We start from the raw sequence: 19,969 nt of genomic DNA on the forward strand, positions 1-19,969 counted from the left end.
GGTTTGAGTTAATTAAGGTGAGCAAGCACAGATCTGTAAAAGGGAAATCATTTTTGATTCATCCAAAAGAATTTCATTGACAAGGTAAACAAATGAAGCAAACGCAGTGGATGGATTTAAAAAACAAACTGATAAAGTACCATATCGAAGGCTGGCTAACAAAAATGAGTCTAATGGAATGGGATTGTCTGTGCTGGCTTGAATTGAAAATTGACTCAAGGACAGAAAACAGTGAGGTCTGGTAGACAGACAAACGGTGGGAAACGGGGTTTCCCAAGGCCCCGTGCAAGGACAAGGATAAAGGAAGAGAGAGAAAAATCTCAACATTTTCTGGTGAAACTACACTTGGAGGTTTGTTAAACAGTGAAGGTGATTCTAATCGACCGTCACAGGGTAGAGACTGGGAGCAGAATGGACAGACTAGTGCATTTAAGGCAGAGAAATGTGAGGCAAAGTATTTTTGCAAAAGGGATATAAATGAGGCAAAATTGACCTAATGGTGCAAAGTAGAGAGTGTGCAGGACCAGAGGGAATGTGCATTGCTCTTTGAGAGTGGCAAGAGCTATTGAGAGGGGAGCTAGCACAGCAAGTGGGACTCCTGTTTTCATTTGAGGTGTCAAGTTGAAAAACAGGCAAGTTATGCTAAATCTTTATAATGCTTGGAATAGGCTGCAGGTTTTAGAATCATACTGCATGGAAAAGACCGTGCCAACCATAATCCCAAACCAATCTGGTCCCACCTGCCTGCTCTTGACCCATATCTCTCCAAATATTTCTTATTCATGTACTTGTCCAAATGTCTTTTAAACATTGGGACTGTACTTGCATACACCACTTGCTCTGGACATGACCCACTTCCTGTGCATCACTGTGACAACTGCAGGCAATGGCTGGCCACCAACTCTAATTGTTAAGAGTCTCGCTCCAAGAGACTGTAGTGGTCAGAAAGAAAGTCAGAGTATTCAGAAGCAACGCTGTTCACGTAGACAGAGAACGCTGACCCTTCCTGTTTGGACCTGCACTGAGGGAGTCACCTCCTTCAAGGGCCATCCCCAAGTCCATCCTTTCCAGTCTGTTCAGCTACGTGCAGTTGTAGAGAAGGCAATAGCTCCTTCGACTGGAGTTACTGTCCAGCTGCTGCCATTGCTGAGCCATAGGAGGCGACACCTCCTCATCAAAAGTCTAACCATCTTTGGAGTGTGTAACATCTGTTATAGGGAAATCTCAGAAGCAATGAGCTGAGATTGCCTTTGGTAGCACCCAAGTTAATTTATACTTACTACTCTCAAGTAAATGGATGTTTTTAATAAGGCTGAATGTATGGCCAAGTCACTACAGGTCACCCCCTATGCTGGCTAGGACCTTGCCCTTTCATCCTTTGCATTGGTCATATGGGATGAACTTCACATTCTGATCTCAGTTCCCCATGTGCACTCACCTTCTACATATGAACACTCATTTTGGAGCAGGAGTTTGCCATTCAGCCCCTCGAGCCTGCTGTACCATTTGATAACTTCATGACTGATCTAATTATGCTCCAACTTACTTTCCTCTGTCCCTGGTACTCTGGGGCCCCATGCTAATCAAGAATATATGCACCTTTATCTTTAAAATATTCAATGACCCCGCCTCCATTCCACCTCTCTCCACCTCTCTCCACCTCTCTCTGAGAAAGAGAGTTTCAAGAACTCTCAATGTTCTGACAGAAGAAATTTCTCCTCATCTATGTCTTAAATGGGAGACCCCCTATCTTTAAACTGTGTCCCTTAGTTCCCGTTTTCCCTGCGAGAAAAAACATCTTTCCTGTATCAACCCTGTCAGGCTCTAATATAGTCATAGAGTCATAGAGATGTACAGCACAGAAATAGCTCCTTCAGTCCAACTCATCCATACTGACCAGATATCCTAAATTAATGTAGTTCCATTTGCCACAATTTGCCCCATATCCCTCTAAGCCCTTCCTATTCACATACTCATTCAGATGTCATAGAGTCATAGAGTCATAGAGATGTACAGCATGGAAACAGACCCTTCGGTCCAACCCGTCCATGCCGACCAGATATCCCAACCCAATCTAGTCCCACCTGCCAGCACCCGGCCCATATCTCTCCTAACGCTTCCTATTCATATACACATCCAAATGCCTCTTAAATGTTGCAATTGTACCAGCCTCCACCACATCCTCTGGCAGCTCATTCCATACACGTACCACCCTCTGCATGAAAAAGCTGCCGCTTAGGTCTCTTTAGGACTCCCCAATCCCAGGGAAAAGACTTTGCCTATTTATCCTATCCATGTCCCTCATAATTTTGTAAAGGTCACCCCTCAGCCTCCGACGCTCCAAGGAAAACAGCCCCAGCCTGTCCAGCCTCTCCCTATAGCTCAAATCCTCCAACCCTGGCAACATCCTTGTAAATCTTTTCTGAACCCTTTCAAGTTTCACAACATCTTTCCGATAGGAAGGAGACCAGAACTGCACGCAATATTCCAACAATGGCCTAACCAATGTCCTGTACAACTGCAACATGACCTCCCAACTCCTGTACTCAATACTCTAAATGTTGCCTTTGTACCAACCTCCACCACTTCCTCTGGCAGCTCATTCAATACATGCACCACCTTCTGTGTGAAAAAGTTACCCCTTTAGGTCCCTTCTCAATCTTTCCCCTCTCACCTCTAGTTCTGGACTCACCACCCCAGGGAAAAGACTTTGTCTATTTACCCTATCCATGCCCCTCATGATTTTATAAACCTCTACAAGGTCACCTCTCTCTCCCTCCAATGCTCCAGAGAAAACTGCCCCAGCCTATTCAGTCTCTCCCTGTAGCTCAAATCCTCCAACCCTGGTAACATCCTTGTAAATCTTTTCTGAGCCCTTTCAATTTTCACAACCTCTTTCTTACAGGAGGAAAACCAGAACTGCATGCAGCATTCCAAAAGTGGTCTAATCAACAAGATCACCTCTCTTTCTCCTAAGCTCTAATGGATAAAAACACAACTTGTTGGGTTAACCTTATCTGAGCTGCTTCTGTCGCATTTATGTCCTCTTTAAGTGAGGAGATCTCAATGCTGCATGTTTGTCTTTATTCTAATGTTGAGCCCTTGACAGAGTGCAGGTGCTGTAGGGTTTTTCAGTTTTGCATTTGTTCACTTGCCATGAAACATAAAAGAGATTTCCAACCATCAAGGGTTGATCAACCCTATGAAAAATTTAACAAAATGTAATAACAAAACTGTAATCCATTGTCTGGAAACTGATCTTTTGCCTCTTACCCAATTATGTTCCCTGTCCACATTCTAAAAGTTCCACATTGCCCAGAAGATTCAGCCCCATTAGCATGTTTGAAAACTCAGCTAAATATTTATAATGATTTTTAGTGAATAACTGTGCTATCAAATCCTGCTGAGCTGTATACATTTAAGTCTTTGGTTAGCCATTTGTCAAAATATTTTAAATAACCAAATTGGTTTTAAGCTGAACTTCAAAGATAATGGTAGCTCAGTCATCTGTCAAACTTTGAAGCAAACAAATAGATGGTTATGTGGAACATGAAGGAAAAATTAAAGCAGAGGAGATAATTCCCATAATCAAATCTGTAGAACAGTACTTTATTCAAGGGATGCTGTACTCCAATGCATTTGTGAACCATCTAAGATTGTTCTGTTTAATGTTCACTCAATTTTTCAAAACAAATACCTATCATCAATCACTATATGAAAACATATAAAGACACGTCAACACTTTTTGAATTTAAGTTTCAAATGTCTCTGGGCTTAAAACCATGGTCTATTGTAGGAGAGCTCTGAGCTGGTGTGAATTACATTGCGTTCCATAAGCCAGCCTGACTCCTCGAAAATCATAGCAGGTCTGAGAATGACTGAGGACCACAGACCAATGCTGATGAAAATCCTTGATACTGGTCATTTAAGTTAATGCCAAAAAGGATGGCAGCAGGCAACAGCTGAAGATCTGGAACTGTCTCAAACATATAAACAAGGGCCTTACCAAAATGCTGCTGAGGTTAGACCCATTGAAATTAGGTGCTGACTATTTAAATGCTGGATGGAGTGCAGGATGGTTTTTTATTATCTTTATAATATTGAAATGAATAATAGACATAATGGTACAAATACACACATATAAATACACTGACAGAACATAGCACTTTTCAGCACTCTTCAAAGAATAGACCCTCCAATGAAATCAACACTCCTTGTGCTCAATCCTGCCAATCTTATCTTTTTTTTAATTCCAGTTAACTTCATAGGGCATCTTCTGGTAGACATCAGAGAAATCTTCAATGCAATTCAGGAATGTGCTGATGCAAGTAGAAAGTAAAATTTTGACAATTTACAATCGCGAGGGAATCCCATTCCTAGGCCCACTGTCTCTCAGTCTCGTCCCTATGCTTTGACTGGCTGGATCGAAATCTGATGTGATGATGAATATTACAAGGCGGAGTGCACCCTACAATATAACAGCTGGTCAAACCCTAAATTCATTAACATTTAAATCAAGACAAACGTCTAAGTTTTGGTCGTTTTCAGCCTTTTCACTGAATGGAACTTTTCACCTAGTCCAAACTGGAAGGTAATTATACCCGAAGGGGAATTCACTCTGAACTGAAATGTATGTTGCTGCAGAGCACTTTGAGATCTACATTGGTACTTATTCACTAGCAATGAGCAGAGGGAGGTTGGGCTTAATAGAATCATAGATCGTAGAATTCCTACAGTGTGGAGGCAGGCAACTCAGCCCAGCATGTCCATTTTACCCCTCCAGAGAGAGTCCCATCCAGCCATACCCTCTATCCCTATATTTCCCATGGCCAAACCACCTAATCTGCACACGTTTGGACTGTGGGAGGAAACTGGAGCACCCAAAGGAAGCCCACGCAGACACGGAGAGAATGTGCAAGAATTGGAGACAGTTGCCCTGACATAGACAGTTGCCCGAGGCTGGAATCAAACCTAGGTCCCTGGCACTGTAAGGCAGCAGTGCTAACCACTGAGCCAACGTGCTGCCCAATTGTGAGCCTGTATGACACTGAAATCTTACTGTAAGACTGATCCACATGTATCAACACTCCAGGCAGGCTCATTTTGTAGATATTACATAGAATAGAATAGAATCCCAACAGTGTGGAAACAGGCACTTTGGCCCAACAAGTCCACACTGACCCTCTGAAAAGTAACCCACCTCATTATCCCACATTTACCCCTGCACCTAACCAACATGCCCTTGAACGCTATGGGCAATTTAACATGGCCAACTCACCTAACCTGCACATCTTTGGATTGTGGGAAAAAACTGGAGCATCCCAGGGAAACCCACACACACACAGGGAGAATGTGCAAACATCATACAGAGAGTCAGGAATTGAACCCGGGTCCCTGGCGCTATAAGGCAGTCGTACTAACCAGTGAGCCACTGAGCCGCTCCAATGTGCCAATATCCTTCAGCTTCTCCATGAGCTTGGTGCTGGCTTTTTGAAACTGGTTATGAGGGTTAAGTGGAGTAACAGGGATGCATAAGAGGTGATAGTGAGAGTCATGGGATAGGGAGAGATGAGATATGAGCCAATCTTCAGCGCGTTAGATGCAGACGGACTGTTCCAGCAGAACAACTGTTGTCACTCCAACGAAGAAAGTGATACGCAAGGCAGAGATCCCAATAATTATCACAGAAAAAACATTTGCAGATTTAATTAATCATGGATCAATTAGTCTGGGGACAAACAAGATGCTGTCACACATTTCTGCAGCTTCACAACAGGTTTTGAAACAGAGACTCGCGGTGCATCTGTAAGGTTGCTGTAACCTCAATCAGCAGCCCGTACAAGCAGCATAGGCACAGATTTCACAGAGGTCTGCCTTCATTGTTAGTTTCTCTGTAAGCCAAAAAAAAAGGAAAATAAATTGTTTGCACTTAAGCAGCACAGAAATAATCGAATCTTGAAACATTAAGACACAGAAAACCATCATTCGGCCCATCCACTCCATGCTGGCTCTCTGTAGAGCAATGCAGTCAGTTCCATTCCCCGCTCGCTAGTCATATCCCTGTAAGTTTATTCCACTCTAGTGCCCATTCAGTTTAATTTTGAAAAAATTGACCATGTCTGCTTCCATCCCTCTTATTTGATCTTGGACATTAGCACTTATTCCTTAAGATGGTTTTTCACTGTATCCTTTGTCCAAAACCTTACATTTGTGTGTTCCCGTAGTTCATGTATGATCAGTGGGAATGGTTGTCTGCCTGATCTACACCTCTCAGAATCTTGTGCACCTCCATGGAATCTCCCCACAATCACCTTTACTTTGCTGAAAACAATGCCAGCTTCAGTCTAGAGAATGTCATAAGGCTATTTTCCTAAGGCATGATACCTCCGAGTTTAGAATAAGCCCAAATATGAAGCTACGTTTACAAGTAAAAAGACTTCACTGAGTTTGAAATCAGACTCATTTCTGCAAATGTAGTGTCTAGCAATAAAGGACATTCTTAGGAAGCAAAGTTGGATATTTTGAACAAACTTTAAAAAATAAAACCTATTGTGGGTGGCACGTTGTCTCAGCGGTTAGCAATGATGCCTCACAGCATCAGAGACCTGGGTTTGATTTTATCTACAGGCAACTGTCTGTGTGGAGTTTGCACATTCTCCCCGTGTCTGCGTGGGTTTCATCTGGGTGCTCCAGTTTCCATCCAGAATCCAAAAATGTGCAGGTTAGATGGATTTGCCATGCTAAATTGTCTATAGTGTCCAGAGATGTGACGGTTAGGTGGATTAGCCATGGGAATTGCAAGGTTATAGGGATAGGGTAGAGGGAAGGGTCTGGGTGAGACAGTCTTCAGAGGGTCGGTGTGGACTCGATGGGTCAAATGGCCTTTAGGGATTCTATGAATGTAATATGGACTTGAATAGGTAAAGTTTCCAGGGCTTTCAGGAAAGCATGTGGTCGGGAGGGAGTGGAGCTAATTGAGCAACTCAATCAATGAGCTAACACAGGCTGTTGAGCTGAATAGTGTCCTACTGTACTGAGTGATTCAATGAAACTAAGTTCCTGCTACTGACATTGGTTACATCAAGGGTTTTCTTCACCTATAATTACAAAATCCTAGCAACCGGTGAGAATGAAGTTTCCTATTTTCTCAACCAGAGACACTTATGCTTGATTTAATTTCAGGTTTACTTACCCAGCCTGTTAAAGACCTGCAGAGGATCACTTGAGCTGCAGACTGGCTGAAATGCACTTGGCAGCTTCGAATCGTTACACAGGGTAGAAACATAAGCTTTATCATCGTCAGGCAGTCCCAGTTTGTCTGTGCCCATCAATGCCCATAACTGTTTCACATCATCCAAGGGGAATTTATAATCGCCATCCTTACAGAGACAAAAAATTGCGGCACATGTCAGTCGTACACACCAAAGTGAAATATCGCAGGATGTTTGAAATCTGACAGGAAAGGAAATCAGAAAATGCTGCAAGTTTAGCAAATCAATGGAGAGAAACAAAGTTCACCATTCAGATTAATAACCCTGTTGCAGTTGGCAATCATTAAACAAGTGGCAGTAAAAGGAGGAAATCCTATCATTTCCAAGAAGCCTTGTACAATCTCAAGGCGTTCCAAAGCATTTTACAGCGATAGTAGTGTTTTCAAAGTGTGTTTGCTGTTATAATGCAGCAAATAGGATAACAAACATGCTTCCATCAGCTGTCATAAAGTCATACAGCACAGAAACAGACCCTTCGGTACAACTCCTCCTCACCGATCAACTGTCATTGGAGACAGGAGCAGGGAAGCTGCTTCACAGCTTTCAGATTTTCAGGAAATGTCTTTTCTTTAAATTGGGCTGTGGATGTTTTATATACACTTTAGAAAGCTTAATGACCCAGCACCCTCAGCCAGTGCAGCACTCCCTCAGCACTGCAGTGAAGTGTCGGCCAGGCTTATGTACTCAGGTGGGATTTCTGCCCATAATGCCTTGTTATTGTTTGACATACTGCTGTTAATTTGCAGATGAGTTAAGCCACCATCCTGGTTAAAACGTGGGAAGAATTTGGAACATTGGGTTACCAGTTCCCACAAGCCACAACCTGGTCATTTTGGCATGTTAGAAAATGTTTTTTAAAAACTGCATTTAAAATTTAATAATTTTGTAACAGGGAGAGGAAGAGGGTACAACTATATTGATTTGGCGTCCAGTGCCTGACCGTAATTATCAATTGGTAAACGGTTCTTGGTTTTTGTTCGTTGAGAGTGAATGTCTGTATTCACCATACCCTTTTTATTTTTAACGATTATCTGCACACACATACCACTCTTATTTTAGGAAACGCTGGGGAGCTGGTGGAAGGACCCCCTGGCATGGGAGTTGAAACTGCAGCTTCTGCCCAGTGACGGTACCCACTACACCACCAGACATTGCATCACAGATAGGTTCACCAGGGCTTGGATCAAAGACATTCGGATGCCAAAAGGAAGCTTTGATGCTCCAATTCCGAGGCTCCAACCTGCCCTCACCACCTCCCCTGAGGACATGTTAAACAAGGATTAACTGCCCACACTTAGCTAACAAGGTTTTCTTATTTTAAATAGAGTAATAGAATCATAAAGTACAAAACAGACCCTTCAGTCCAATTCATTCGTGCTGACCAAGTCTCCCAAATTTCACCAATCCCATCTGTCTGCGTTTGGCCTATATCCCTTTAAATCTCTCCCATTCATTTATTTATCCAAATGTTCTTTTAAATATTGCAAATGTACCTCGTCTATCACTTCCTCTAGCAGTTCATTCCACATATGAACCTCCCTCTGTGTGAAAAGGTTGCCTCGCAAGTCCCTTTTAAATCCCCTCTCGCTCTTAAACTCATGCCCTTTAGTTTTGGACTCCCCTAGCCTGGGGAAAAGACCTTTGCTATTCACCCTATCCATGGCCCTCATGATTTTATAAACCCCCTTAAAGTCACCCCGCCACCTCCAACTCTCCAGGAGAAATTGTCCCAACCTATCCAGCCTTTCTTTATAACTCAAACCCTCGAAGTTGAAAACAACACTTTCATGAAAGAGCAAACTTGCATTTATGTGGTGCCTGTCACAGAGCATTCTGAAATAGTTCACCACCCACCAGTTCTTTTATCAAAGCTGTTTTTGTATAAACAAACAAGCCAAAAATTTTGTATGTGTGCAGTAAATGAATAGGTAGCTGGTTAGTGAGGATGTTAGTTATCAGAAGAATGGGCTTTGAGAACACATCCCCCTGTGGTTTCCGTTGTGCAATGGGATCTTTTAGATCCACTAGGAAGGGCAGACAGGGTGTTGGTTCGATGTCACAGGAACTAAATATGATGGAAAAACTCAGAAGGTCAGGCAGCATCTGGAGGGGGAGAAAGAGAGACAGTTAACATTTTGAGTCTCATATGCCTTCATTTCAGAAACTTGTACCATTTGAAATACTAACTCTTTATTGATTTATTTATTTACTTATTTATTCATTTATTTATTGCCACTTGCATTTTACAGTAAATAATAAAGTAAAATACAATGGCAGGTGGGACTAGATTGGATTGGGATATCTGGTCGGCATGGACGCGTTGGACCGAAGGGTCTGTTTCCGTGCTGTACATCTCTATGACTCTATGACTCTAATAAAATGGGCAAGGGATATAACAGAGACTCCTGAGCCATCTCACCAGTGATATCTGTGCCTCCAACCATCCTGCACCACCTGCAGTGGACCCAGCAACATAGGAGTCACCACTCTTTCATCACTATCTTTTCACCGCTGGGCTCACCTTGCCGATGCTAATGCCACTGCCAGTGCCAGGTCTGGTGCTGAACCCACACTTGCCCCAGAACCAGGAGTCCCTGAATCCACTGCCAGACCAGGCCACCCTCGTCATCTCGCCAAGACTCCCATTCCGTCTGCTCTCCTCTGACATGCTGCCTTACCCATGCTGCCATCTTGAAAAAATCTGCTGCCACTACAGCCTCCAGTCACCATGAGGTACCGTATCTGCTAATGCTGCCAAATAACCTGCCACAAAAGTCTCCAAAAAAATTTAAAAGGAAAGCAAACATATGAAAGAAAAAGAGCAGAAAAGTAAAAAGAAAGAAAATAAAGAAAGCACAGGAGTGGTAGATGAAACCCAGGCAAGTGTTGCAAGCAGCCCTGCCCCTCCACTGCTATCTTGGACTCTGTCATTCTCTCTCCCTCCCGCCCTCCCTCCACAGATGCTCCCAGACCTGCTGAATTTCTCCAGCACTTTCCATTTTGATTTCAAACTTCCAGCCTCCCCGGTGTTTTATTTGTGTGATTTTACATGCCATCAGTTCTGACAATGTTGCATTCCCTCAGTGTTGGATACTGAAAGCTCTGCTTTGCTACTTTTGGAGGAATTGGTAAATCAATAACTTTAAATTGCATTTATAACAGTATTTATATTAACATCAATTTGGAAAAGGGTAAGAACTTAATTTACCTGAACAATGACATTTGCCATAAGACTTGACAAGCCACAGGTGAGGAAAAAGATGACTAAAAGTGTTCTCATGTTGACTGGAGTCTGAAGACTAGCTCGAACTCCTCTTCAACAAGTTGTGTCAAGAATTCTGTAACTGATCAGCTTTTAAAGCCCTGGATCAAGGCAATAAAGTCATTTGATATGGCATTACAGTGAAATTACAGTAAATCTTAGTACCATAATAAAAGTCATTGATCAGTAACAGATGCATAAAATGTGATTGCATCTGGAGATGTTGTATATTTTTAGTGGCATTAATGGGTAACGAAGTTCTATCACTCAGCTTCAGAAAATAAACATCTACAAAGCTGCAGATTTTTTTGATCAGTAAGGGAATAAAAAGTAATGGGAAAAAGTGAAAGTGGAATTGAGGATTATCAGATAAATCATGATCCCATTGAATAGTGGAACAGGCTTGATGGGCTGAATGGCCTACTTTTTCTATGTCTTATGTTCAGCATTTGGTTGGAATGTACGGTCTACCATGGTGGATATACAGTAGATTGAAGCCTATAAAAAAGGGAATTTGGATTAATATGCGAGGGACAGAAAACCATGGCGGTATGAGGAAAGATTGGGGAGAGAGGCTGACTGGATGATTTTTCAAAGATTCAGACGGGCCAAACCATCTCCTGCCATTCTCCACCTTTTTGTGGGCAGAGCCAATAGCAGCTCACAATTCCAGCAAATTACAGCACCAAGTTCTCTTTTGAGTGAAATGTTCACAGAAACATCTATCGGCATGCACCACAAGATGCCAGAACTTTGCCAAGAAATCCATCTTTTGTTGGGTGCAATTTCCAAACACTTCCTTTGTGTTTAATCAGCAATTGATTCATGTAACAGGCATCTAACCTGAAGTTTCCACCATGCAACAGATTTAACCTAGTGCCCCATTGCAGTTCAAGGAACTAGCTGCCATAGAAAATGATAGTATGGAGCAGACCACTCAGCTCACTGAATCTGCAACAACCCTCTGAAGAGCATCCCACCCAGATCCAATCCCCACACTGTAATTCTACATTATTTCCAAAGGCTAACCCATACATCCCTGAACACTATGGGCAATTTAGCATGACCTAACCTGCACATCTTTGGGCTGTGGGAGGAAACCCACACAGACACAGGGAGAATGTGTCCACACAAGGGTGGAATCAAACCCAGGTCCCTGGCACTGTGAGGCAGCAGTGCTAACCACTGAGCCACCGTGCATTGTACTCAATGGCCCAGTGCTCCAAGTTCGTGCTGCACAGGTGTAGGGACACTTCCCTATACGATACTATTCCTACATCGTAATGAGGAATGATTGGGAATTCATGGACACAAATTCCCAAAGTGCCTCCCTGCTGCCATAAGTGCACCAGCCAAATACTTCCCCTTGATTTACTAACAAGTTTGAAAATGGAAGACTTTTTCTCTTGGAAATCCAGATCTGCTTCTTCAGTACCTGTGTGCTTTATTCATCTCTCCAAAGCATTCCATTGTATTTTATTTACTGACACCTTTAGATACTGTGCCTTCAGCCTTTTGTGAGTCCTCAAATCCAATCATCACAACATCAGTGATGTTTCAGAGGAAACAGAGTGGGAATTCATTTTAAACATTACTTATTTCCCATTCATTGCTACTGCAGCTGTGGAGACAACCCCTTAAACAGATTGGGAGTCTTACAGCGATAATTAAGACTTCACACAGATAAGGTGTATTTGGGAAATTCTCTGAGAATTTCACCTCAAACGACAAAGTGCTGTCTTCCTGCATTGTGCAAGAGTCACCCAGCGAAATGGAGTGTGATCATCCACTCTTTAGCAGGAGATACATCTCCACTCTCCCCTCCCACCACCCCCCCCCAACGTCCTCCACACCCGCTCCCCACCTCCACCCCCACCCCTCGCACTCCCCCCAACCCGCAACAACCTTGATCCAGATGTGGAATGGGAAGGGAGCGAATGGTGAGGCAGACTCCTTCCCCTCCCTACAGTTACTGGTCTTCCTCCTCCTCCAGGACACATCAGAGAATCCGGGTCTCTTCTCCCTCAGTCCCTCATCCATCCCGCGATGTGCCACTTTATGTTAGTCAGTGTATTCCATGCCTTCAGTGAAAGTAGCTGGTGACCTACCTGTACCACTCTGTGAAACCTGTGCCCAAGTAGCACGGTGGTGCCAAATCAGCAGAATTCAGGGTTAGCCCTTTCAATGAGATTAAATTGTAATTCCGCAACCATGACCAAAACCTCAAAATCCAGACTTGCAAACTGCTGCAAGTTATTACTGTCAAGCACGTGATCCTTCAGTCAAAATTACTCCAGGAGAGGGATTAGTTGGTATATTAGTCTCAGCATTAACAGTGGACTCATAGTGAGTTGGTCAATGTATTCGAATGGTATGGAGAGAGGGAGCCTTAATGTGGTAAGTGTCGACAACCTTGAGGAACATATTCTTGGGAATGGATCAGTTGCAGAGTTGGCTGAATTCTGAATGTCAATGAAAATATTTAAAACTGGAGCCATTAATCCACAAAGCCTGTTATTTCTCACCACACACAACACACAAAAGTTTCCCACATTCCTTATCTCTAAGGCATGGTCACAGACTGCAGTACAAACACACACACAATGCAGTGATAAGTTGGCCAATGACGTATGTATTCATGGAGAGCCACCATCTCCTATAATAAATTATTCTGGCAGTGAAAGGCTATGGGTTATGTACAAACACACAGCAAAATTACTGTGTGACTTAACAAGATTAACTATTAAAAAGTATCATTTCTCCCTTTCTCCTCTGCTGATTGCTAGCCGAGAAACAGTAGTTTAGTGGTAACACCATTGGACGATGAACCCAAACAGCTTCAGTTGCACGGTGGCTCAGTGGTTAGCACTGCTGTCACACAGCAACAGGAACTTGGCTTGATTCCACCCTCAGATGATTGCGTGGAGTTTACACTTTCTCCCCATGTTTGTTCCAGTTTCCTCTCTCAGTCCAAAGCTGTACAGGTTAAGTGGACTGGCTATGCTAATTTGCCCATACTGTCCAGGGATGAGTAGGTTAAATGGGCCAGAGATCAGAAATTCAGGAATAGGGTGAGTCTGGATGGGATGCTCCTCAGAAGGTCAGTATGGACTTGATAGGCTGAATAGTCTGCTCCCACACTGTAGGGATTCAGCGATTTTATTGTTGCTGGGACAGGTTCAAATCCCACCACAGCATTTGAATTGAATTAAAAATTAATGTAAAAAATTATGTATGGGAGGTGGGCATCACTGATTTGGCCAGCATTTACCACCTTTCTCCAATTGCCCTTGAGAAGTTGCTGAAAATAACCAGACTCCAAGAGCAATGAGGATACCACTTGTTATAAATACCCAATGAAGGGAATTTCTGATCCTACATGTCACTCCAGACCCACAGCAATGCAGTTGAATCTTAATTGCCCTCTGAAATGACTGAAGCGAGTTGCTCAGTTCAGGGGCAGTTAGGGATGGGTGAGAAATGTTGGCCTTGCCAGCAATGCCCCCATTCCATGAAAGAATAAAAGAAACAAAGAACTTTCACTTCAGTGCCAGAAGGTTCTAGATTCAAGTTCCACTAGTGCAAGAATCCAGGCTGTTGTACTAGTGCAGCGCAGAGAGAAAGCTACACGGTAAGAGATGCTTTCTTTCAGGTGAGATGTTAAAGCAAAGTGCTGTCTGCCCTCCTGGTTGTAAATGATGCCTGGACCTTGTGGATGGGGTGGCAGGTGGGCAAGGTGCATAGGTGATGCTGTGCCCATTCAGGGCCGGTCCTGTGGCTTGGGCAGGGGAGGGGAGAGGGGGAAGGTGGGATAGTCTGCCTATCTCTGGATAGTTGAAGTCCATAAATATATGGTTGATACCACTAGGGTGGCGGGAGGGGTGATCTATGCCAAGAGTCCAGGGGCACCCAGTAAAAGCTGGTGGATTGATCATGTGGCCAAGGTATGGGTACCTCCCATTTGGACATTTTGGGTGTGTCAGAGGCCATACCAAGCCTCCCATCCTACATTTCCCCTCATTACCCCTAACCTCCACCACCAATAACCTGCTCTAACTCCACCAGCTCTGGCCTTGCGGCTTGCTTCTGATCTCCAGTCCTCTTCTTCAGGGGAGTCCTGTCAGTGTTTCAGGAAGAGGGTATTTGCTTAGCCAACAGCTCTCACACATGGGACTCCCTCTTGGATGGAGGTCGAGGTCCCAGTTCGAGCCAACGACAGACAACCCGGCTGCTAAATGGCAGTGAGGTAAAGTGACCAACCCAGGTGGGCTGTCTCCCAAATGTTTACCCTGGAGGGGGAAGGAGAAGCCCTCCACATTGCCTCATAATTCAGCCCAAAATATGGACAATCTGATTGTTGCCATTCTTCTGTTATGTGGGTGTGTGCCAAATGGCTGCTGTGTTTCCTACATTACAACATTAACTACATTGCAGTAGTGCCTGCACAGAGCAATGGGGTACCCAGCAATAATATAAGGCTCTATACAGTGGAGTGGTGGGAATTGAACCCATGTGCCCAGATCATTAGCCTGGGTTTCTGAATGACTAGTCCCATGATAATACTGTTAAGTTACCTCAGGCACTATTGCCCTCTCCTAACATATCCACAGTCAGTGGATAAACTAAATTTATTTGATATTAGGTTAGGATTGATTTTGCTGGAGTTCAGATGAGGGGGAGTTCATAGAGGCCTATAAAATTCTAACAGGACTAGACAGGGTAGATGCAGGGAGGATGTTCCCAACGGTGAGTGTTTCCTGAACCAGGCTGTCACAGATTGAGGTTTCATGGCAGACCACTTAAGATGGAGATGAGGAGACATTTCTTCATCCAAAGAATAATAGAATCCTCTACAGCATGGAAACACAAGACCACACTGACACTTGGGAGAGTAATCCACCCAGACCCATTCCCCAACCCTATTACTCTACATTTCCCCTGATTAATGCACCTAACCCACACATCCCTGAATGCTATGGGCAATTTAGCATGGGGTCAAGATTACAGTAGTGCTGGAAAAGCACAGCAGGTCAATCAGCATCCGAGGAGCAAGAAAATCAATTTTTCGGGCAAAAGCCTTCACCTAATTTGCACATCTTTAGATTGTGGGAAACCAGAGCACCCGAAGGAAACCCATGCAGACACGGGGAGAATGCGCAAACTCCACACAGACAGTCGCCCGAGGCTGGAATCAGCCTGGAGCTGTGAGGCATCAGTGCTAACCACTGAGCCACCATGCCACCCAGGGTGGTGAGCCTATGGAATTAATTATCACTGGAAGTAGTTGATGCCAAAACATTGAATCTATTCAAGAGACAGCTAGATATGGCACTTGGGACAAATGGGATCAAAGGTTATGGGGAGAAAGCAGGATTAGGTTCCTGAGTTGGACGATCAGCCATGATTGTGATGAATGACAGAGCAGGCTTTCCTGATGAAGGGCTTTTGCCCGAAACATCGATTTCGAAGCTACTTGGATGCTGCCTGAACTGCTGCGCTCTTCCAGCACCACTAATCCAGAATCTGGTTTCCAGCATCTGTAGTCATTATTTTTACCTTGTTGAAGGGCTGAATAGCCTCCTCCTGCTCCTATCTTCAATGTTTCTATGTATCTATTCCATAGATTTGGAACATTAACATGGAAAACAACATGGGTAATCTCTATGTTGCTTCGGAACCTCTGCTACGAAACTAACGTTTCCCTGGGTCTGGGAACCATGCTTCTGTTGGTACAAGTGAGCAGTACCAGAGGGAGGTTCATAATTTTTGACCAATTATTTATTAGAAAAAGGCACATCAACAATCTCACCCCCATTGACAATGCTGCGTCACGCTGCATTTTCTGACTGCCATCCTTCTTTCCTCAGTGTATCGTTTCAGCTGCCCACCTATCCCTTTCCTTAAAGCTTGTTTTCTCCATTTAAGGGCCACCTCTTATTCGTTTACTGTTGCGGTACTGGCTGGTTCGCCTCACAGCCTTTCATGAGCCAATCATCACTGACTTGCAATGATCCAAACTTTGGATCCTCTTCCTGCCCCAGCACTAGCTTCAGCACTGGCAACTGAGCTGGGTGGATGATGAGACCGGCATGCTCAAATATCTAACCCATTGACTGGAGCATCAGCCCAATTTTATTGATGAATGTCAAACTCTCGATAATTCATTCTTCCTTCACCCTAACTTGAGTAATTCCATGCAACCTCATGTTTCCTGTATCTCCTTCATGTGTCCCCCTATACTGTCCATGTTCCCCACACCTGCATGCCTGTCCATCATTCCATGGTCTCAAGTTCCTTCCATGCTCCAGTGTATCCTCAACAGCCACTGATAAGTTATTCATGATGGCAGATCACAAGAACCATGCCTTTGGCATGGAGATGAAAAAATTAAACAACCTTCAGTGTTCAAATCTTTGAGTATAGGATTAAGGTTGTCATGTTGAGGTTGTGCAGGATGTTGATGAGGCCTCTTCTTGAGTACTACGTGCAGTTCTGGTCACCCTGTTATAGAAAGGAGATTATTAAGCTAGGGAGGGTTCAGGAAAGATTTACCAGGACTTGAGAGTTGCTGGGACTGGAGAGCTTGAGTTATAAAGGAGAAGTTGGATTGGCTGGGACATTTTTCAGTGGAGCGTAGGAGGTTAAGGGGTAACCTTACAGAGGTTTATAAAATCACGAGGGGTATAGATAAGGTGAATGGCAGGTGTCTTTTCCCTAGGTTGGGGCATTTCAGGACCGTTTTAAGGTGAGGAGAAACTATTTAAAAAGACATGAGGGGCAACTTTTTTTTTACACAGAGAATTGTTCTTATGCAAGATGAGCTTCCAGAGGAAGTGGTGAATATGGGTAAAGTTACACTATTTAAAAGACATTAAGTGCATGAATAAGAAATGTTTGGAGGGATATGAGCCAAGTGAGACAGGTGGGACTAGTTTAGTTTGGGATTATGGTCAGCATGGACTGGTTGGATCAAAGGGTCTGTTTCAGGACTGTATGACTTTGTGACTCTATAACTGAATAGAGGTCTCACTCAAACCTGTTTCATGTTAGGAGAAAAAAAACTTGTCATTCACAAAACTCATTCAATATAATTAGTGGTCAACCTATTGCAAAAACAAGCAAGTGCCTGCTTTACTCACCGCCTTAAAGACATATTCATCTTTCTTAAAATGATCAACTTGTGAACACAGATCCCTGCAGGGTGAAGGGATTCTGAGTTTTTAGAAAATCAGTCAAACCTTCATAATAATCTCAGCTGCATTAGGAAAGCCTGGGAAATAATGGAATACACACACACAGACCAAGTCCTAAACTACGAAAGCAACCACCCCAACACACACAAAAGAAGTTGCTTCAAAACACTGTTCAAAAGGGCCACAACACACTGCAGTACACCAGAACTGCAAAAAGAGGAAGAAGAACACCTATACAATGTATTCGCCAAAAACGGATACCCCCACAATTTCATCAGCAGATGCCTAAGGGAAAGACAACGGAATGAGGACATGCCACAACTCCAAAGGACTAGCCACACTACCATACATCAAAAACATTTCCAAACTGACAGCCAGATTACTGCGACCACTAGGACTCATAACAGCACACAAACCAACAGCCACTCTCGGACAACAACTCACCAGGATGAAGGACCCGAGACCCAGCATGAGCAAAACCAATGTAGTGTACAAAATCCCATGCAAGGACTGCACAAAACACTGCACAGGACAAGCAGGAAAACAGCTAACGGTCCGCATCCATGAACACCAACTAGCCATGAAATGACATGACCAGCTATCCTTAGTAGCCACACACGCAGATGACAAGCAACATGAGTTTGACTGGGACAACACTACTATTATTGGACAAGCCAAACAGAGAACAGCAGGGAATTCCTAGAGGCATGTCACTTATCCACAGATTCAACCAATAAGCACATTGACCTGGACCCAATATACCGGCCATTGCAGCGGACAGCTGGAACTGACAACTGGAAGCGGCGCTACAAACAACTATAAATTTCAGAGGAAACATCACAGAAGCGCTTCACAGGAGACTCCCAAGCACTGAGGATGTCACCTAGACAGGGGACGAAACGTCTGCAACACAAATTCCCAGCTCGGCGAACAGAACCACAACAATGAGCACCTGAACTACAAATCTTCTCCCAAACTTTGAATGGAATACACAGACACTGAAGAAAAAAAGTTGGCCTTTTATTTCAAGCTTCTTCAAATGTGTTGTCAATCAAAGCTGAGTAGAACATGACCAGTTTGTTTCTTCTAATTTAAAGCAGGTAAAATTCTTTTGAAGATAACTGAGCTCTTGTCTTCTCCAATTTCGACCATGTTGTAGCACTTTTCCAATGGATAAAGTACTATAATGCATCTCAATATTTATACAATGCTGATCAACGTAATAGTAAACTTAGCTCTGCAGGATAGAGTCTTATGATCATTTATCTTATAAAACAAGTATAACATACTATACAAGATCCATTAAAACTGAGAGACAACTTTTGTTTGCTTTTCAAAGTTTGTCAATGAAATAATACCAGACACTGGTGGCTATATTTTTGGTCTCCCACAAACCCTTTCACAACACACCTGTTCACAAACCCTTTTACATGTGAACCATGTTTGCTTGCAGAAATGGTCCTGACTCCATGAAAATACTAAGGATTGTTAATTTGCTCAAGCCTGCAATAGAATTAGGAAAGGCAGGAACATACATACAAGTGAATTGCCTGTCTTTCTCCTTCTCTGGTGAAAATATTAAAAGAAAACAAAAGTGAGGACAGCAATCCTGGAATCAGCTCCTGCCCAGAATTTCAAAATGGCTGCCAAATGACTACGAGAAGATCTGGGTCATCGGCTCACTTCTTTTTGCACAGATGAGGCCTGACTTGTTTTATGCTTTGAATAATTTTGTATTTCATTTCGGGCTTTGACAATCAGCAATGTTTTGTTCAGTTTTATTTTGCAGTTCCAATTACCTTATCATTTCCATTAACTTTGATCTCTGCTCAGTCTATCATTGTGTTGACTCAGCTGCACCCTGTTTGCAACTTCCAATAGGTTTCTCTCCAGTAATCGAGGATTTTGATAATGCATATGGGTGGATCCTGCTTCTTTCCAGCATAAACAAGATCTGAGGGCATGTTTTCAGGCCACCTGCACTGGCAGTACTCCAATCACAACAGGAACACTACTAACTGAGTAAAACATTCTCAAGCACTTGACACAAGTGTTACCAGACAGAATTTGACAGTAAACCACATAAGGCAGTATCAGTAACAGGATATTCAAAGCTCAGTTAAAGGTCTAGGTTCAAGATGCATCTTAAAAGGAGAGAGACAGTAAATTATGCAGCCAGGGGGACCTCAGTAGCTCAGGAACGAGGCAGATATTAGCCTCTCTGCAAATAGTGAAAATTCAGA

The 19,969-nt window shown here is 43.4% G+C and overlaps 1 protein-coding gene across 1 annotated transcript; it reads right to left on the reverse strand.

Annotated features, from left to right (window-relative positions):
* Window positions 1–5,690: 5,690 nt before the first annotated feature.
* On the reverse strand, window positions 5,691–10,579 carry LOC140486862 (guanylin). Its single transcript, XM_072585912.1, has 3 exons — window positions 10,480–10,579; window positions 7,193–7,379; window positions 5,691–5,891 (listed from the first exon to the last, which is right to left on the reverse strand). Exons 1-3 carry the CDS (start codon window positions 10,549–10,551, stop codon window positions 5,827–5,829), a joined length of 324 nt encoding a protein of 107 aa, XP_072442013.1. The 5' UTR covers window positions 10,552–10,579; the 3' UTR covers window positions 5,691–5,826.
* Window positions 10,580–19,969: the final 9,390 nt, after the last annotated feature.

The sequence above is a fragment of the Chiloscyllium punctatum genome, chromosome 16, assembly GCF_047496795.1.
Source record: "Chiloscyllium punctatum isolate Juve2018m chromosome 16, sChiPun1.3, whole genome shotgun sequence".
NCBI lineage: Eukaryota > Metazoa > Chordata > Chondrichthyes > Orectolobiformes > Hemiscylliidae > Chiloscyllium > Chiloscyllium punctatum.

Bases quoted from the DNA above. Each gene is read 5' to 3' on its own strand.
- LOC140486862 (XM_072585912.1), bottom strand. From the start codon at position 10,551: ATGAGAACACTTTTAGTCATCTTTTTCCTCACCTGTGGCTTGTCAAGT. The intron at 7,380-10,479 runs GTAAATTAAGTT...TGTCTCTGTAAG, and splicing joins TGGCAAATGTCATTGTTCAG to GATGGCGATTATAAATTCCC. The intron at 5,892-7,192 runs GTAAGTAAACCT...TTTGGCTTACAG, and splicing joins GCAGGTCTTTAACAGGCTGG to AGAAACTAACAATGAAGGCA.